Consider the following 3,693-nt stretch of genomic DNA (forward strand, 5'->3'; position numbering starts at 1 on the left):
TGTTGTTCTTTGTTGACACGAGATATTTTTTTAAAGCAATAAGAGGCAATGGATATCGTTTCAACCCCAAAGGTGGGATGTTCCCTACCGAAACTATCATGCTTGTTGTGACAAGCTCTGGTTTGTGAGAAGCATATACCGAAACCTACCCCAAACTAGTAGAATGCCCGTGCGTTGCTACGGGCGCGGACGCAAGAGAAACATAGATGAACACAATAGCATAAGTTGTGGTCATCTTTTATCTTCTCCAACAAAATGTAGTCCCTCGACTTTTCTATATACAACTAATGTACTTTTATATACATACCAAAATGGTGGGATGACAGCTTGTAAGTCATGAAATCCACCAAAAAAAATGAAAAAACAAAGGAAGAAAAAAGTTTAGAAAGTTGAACCATCTCAATACATCGGCAGAAATATAAAGGAGAAAATTCAATAGTCGGTACAAAAGAATAGGTCTCAACATAACATAAACTATGCATATCCAAATTGCTAGGTAGATCCTCTGCTAGACTACTCCTGCAAGGACGTCCAGCTTGCTGCACCCCTTACTTCTAAACACATGAAGAACTCAACATGTATGTGTTGAATGAAAAGATTCTCATGAAAAGTTAAAATATTTGATCAAGGTTTACCTTTAACTACATCCTTCTTAAATGTCATTCTTTGCATATAATCTTCACTCTAGCAACATTGTATCATGTAGAGATCACATTTTTCATGACATACACCCCACACAATAGAAAATCTATATCAGAGTAGAAATTATAGGTAGCCTTGATGAGAATATACTAATGGTCAGATCGGGCATCACCTTCATCACACTTCCAGCCTTTACCATCATTCCCCATATTGTACATCATCTCATGTGCTTCTCCTTTCAGATCTCCATTCGAACCTTCCATGCAATGCAGCCATAACCACACGCAGCATAACCCTTTGACGGGTCCATAGACGTTGGTTACACTGCAAGAAAATAATGCTACATTTCGGAATTCCACATAAGTACTAAAAAGTTAGCTAGGCAGAATGAAAGTTTTCTAGGATTTTAATCCTTGCATCATGCAACTATTGTCTTTCTATCATATGGCCTAGACAGCATTTAGGACACACACTCAGATATACGATGTTACTGCAGTCCCAAGATCTAGTTTACTCACTTGTGGAGTGATATGAAACAGGTAGTGTTGGTTTATATGGAAGATAATTCCTTAATGATGTATATGCTATGGTGTGTGAATTATTTGCAGAATGAAATTCTTTCTAGACAAAGATTGTTGTAACTTTCTCAGAGAAAAATAATAATTATTTGCATAATGAAATTCTTTCCAGACACAGACCGTCGAGCACATGGTGATGGATGCCTCTTACCTCGCAGGGCAGCACCTCTCCCAGGAGATTCCCAAACGAAGAAATCCCCCGCGCCACAGGCGCGATGTCGGCCAACATCAAACACCTCGCCGTGTGTATGCGAAATTCGGATAGCAGCAACAATATCAAAATTCAGCTAGCAGTAGGAGAGCAGTGGTGCAATACCACATCATCACTATATCTCTCGTTCTCCTTTCCACACCCGGTTGAGCCCGTTGCTTTCTTATCTGCCTCCATTTTCTCCCCGACGACCCCACCGGTGATGATCCCACCACCCCTGCTTCTTTCTCATCGTCGATTACCACAGCTATCATATGGTGCCGGCAGCGTGCACCGTTGCTGCAGAGCGTCACCGGACGGGCACTGAGTGGCTGATAACAACAATGTGCTACAATATATTTATGCTGGTTACCTACACAAGTTTGAGACCTTATAAAGTACAATCACCTTAGTACTATAATTTAAGCAGGATTAAAGGATGAGTATAAGAAATTGTAGCTGGATCAGTGGTAGTACAAGAATCACAAAAACAAGTCTACATGGATGAAAATTGTGATATAAGTAGCTTACCATGTTCCCGAGGCCCAACATTATGTTGTCATCAGAAGTGCTTCCTGGAACAATCCTCGAGGCCAACAAATTCCTAGGGACAATATGCCTCACCTGAAGATCTATCTTCTTACTTATCAGCTGCAACCCAGGCAAGATGAACTCGTTTTCTTTTGTGACCTTAACATTTTCTCTGAAACATATATCTGTCAAGAAGACCCAAAAAATATAGAAAAATAGGAGCACGAGAAGCAACACAGGCATCTTTCCGTTGGGCAGCCTCACATGACTCACAGTTAATATGCATATCAGAATGTAGAATTCCCAAAAGTGCATTACCTAGAAATCACAACACTCTTCAAAAAAATTTATCACAACACGTTAGATCATCTATTGTTTGTATAAACTCCCAAAACATAGATGCATGTATAACCAGGCCAAAAATACAAATACCATGCATGGTTGCCCGGAACTCACCATGCCCACGCTAGTACTCCTGGCCGTCTCATGCATTCTACTACTGCTAGTGCGTAGCATAACGCGAACCAGAAAACCTACCGCGCACCGCCTCCCACCGTCCCCGCGGGGTCTCCCAATCATCGGCAACCTCCACTAGCTCGGCGCGCTCCCGCACCGCACCTCGCACGGGCCCATCATGCTGCTCCGCCTCTGTCGCGTGCTCAACCTGGTCGTCTTGTCCGTGAACACGGCGCATGAGGTGTTGCAGCTGCAGGACCACGCCTTCGCCAGCTGGCCCGCGCTCGCCATCCCATGGCGGCTCCTCTACGGCTGCACGGACATCGCCTTCACTTCCCATGGCGCCTACTGGCGCGGCGTGTGCAAGATCGCCGTGCCCCCACCTGCTGATCCCGCCAGGGTGCGCGCCTACCGCGGTGTGCGCGAGGAGGAGGTGGCCGAGCTTGTCCGGAAGGTGGAGCAGCAGGCACATGAAGGCGGCGACGTGGTGCGGCTAAGTGAGCTCTTAAGTGGCTTCGCCAAGGACGTGAACGGGTGGATCGTGCTCGGGGTGCGCACCTCGGGCAGGGCCAGCTGGCGCGCCAAGGTGGATGCGCTGCTCGAGGAGTCAATTGTGCTCCTCGGGTAGTTCCACGTCGGCGACAACTTGCCATCACTGGCATGGGTGGCCACCGTGGTCAGGAAGGACGCCAAGGTTAGCATGGCATTCAAGAGGATTGATCGCATCCTCGTGGAGATCCTCGAGCCCCGGCCACCCCGCTCCCCTCCACAAAGATCCGCCGCCCCACTTGTTGGGAGGAGAAGGCAGTGACCAACAACGCCCAATCAACGAAATCCTGCCCTAGCCCAGGCATCTACGTGGCCTTCCCCACCATCTTGTAGTCCCGTGTGTGGCATCTCACTGTGGTGGAAGGAGATGGCGCCGGGCGAGGGGATCCCTCCCAAAATGAGGTGAGGGGAGGCATGTGCGGTCCCGACGTGAGGGGACACCACCGGCGATAGGATTAGGAAGGGCGGGTGATCTCCGTTGGGGTAAGAGGGTTGCGTTGGCCGGTCGAGGTGACGGAGAGGCGGCGGTACAGGCCAGTGACGTAGAGGGATGGCGGCAATCTGGCACGTGGCAGGGAATCTGGGACACCCCTATGGGTGGTGGCGTGCCGCAGCGGCCATGGAGGAACCCTAACGGTGCTAGCGTGGTGATTCTCATGGGAGAAAGACGAGCGTTAGTTTCAGTTTCGTTGGCCGGTTTTTTCCTCTTTCGCTGTTATTTCCGGTTGCCTGGGTTTTAAGAGGGAG

The 3,693-nt window shown here is 48.1% G+C and overlaps 1 protein-coding gene across 1 annotated transcript; it reads left to right on the plus strand.

Moving 5' to 3' along the window:
- Nucleotides 1-2,575: 2,575 nt before the first annotated feature.
- Nucleotides 2,576-3,025, plus strand: LOC109744153 (cytochrome P450 71A1-like). The gene has a single exon (XM_073506675.1). The coding sequence runs from the start codon at nucleotides 2,576-2,578 to the stop codon at nucleotides 3,023-3,025; it is 450 nt and encodes a 149-aa protein (XP_073362776.1).
- The last annotated feature ends 668 nt before the right edge of the window (nucleotides 3,026-3,693 follow it).

This window comes from Aegilops tauschii, chromosome 1 (genome assembly GCF_002575655.3).
Source record: "Aegilops tauschii subsp. strangulata cultivar AL8/78 chromosome 1, Aet v6.0, whole genome shotgun sequence".
NCBI lineage: Eukaryota > Viridiplantae > Streptophyta > Magnoliopsida > Poales > Poaceae > Aegilops > Aegilops tauschii.

Coding starts and splice junctions, on each gene's coding strand:
- LOC109744153 (XM_073506675.1), top strand. CDS start 2,576: ATGCTGCTCCGCCTCTGTCGCGTGCTCAACCTGGTCGTCTTGTCCGTG.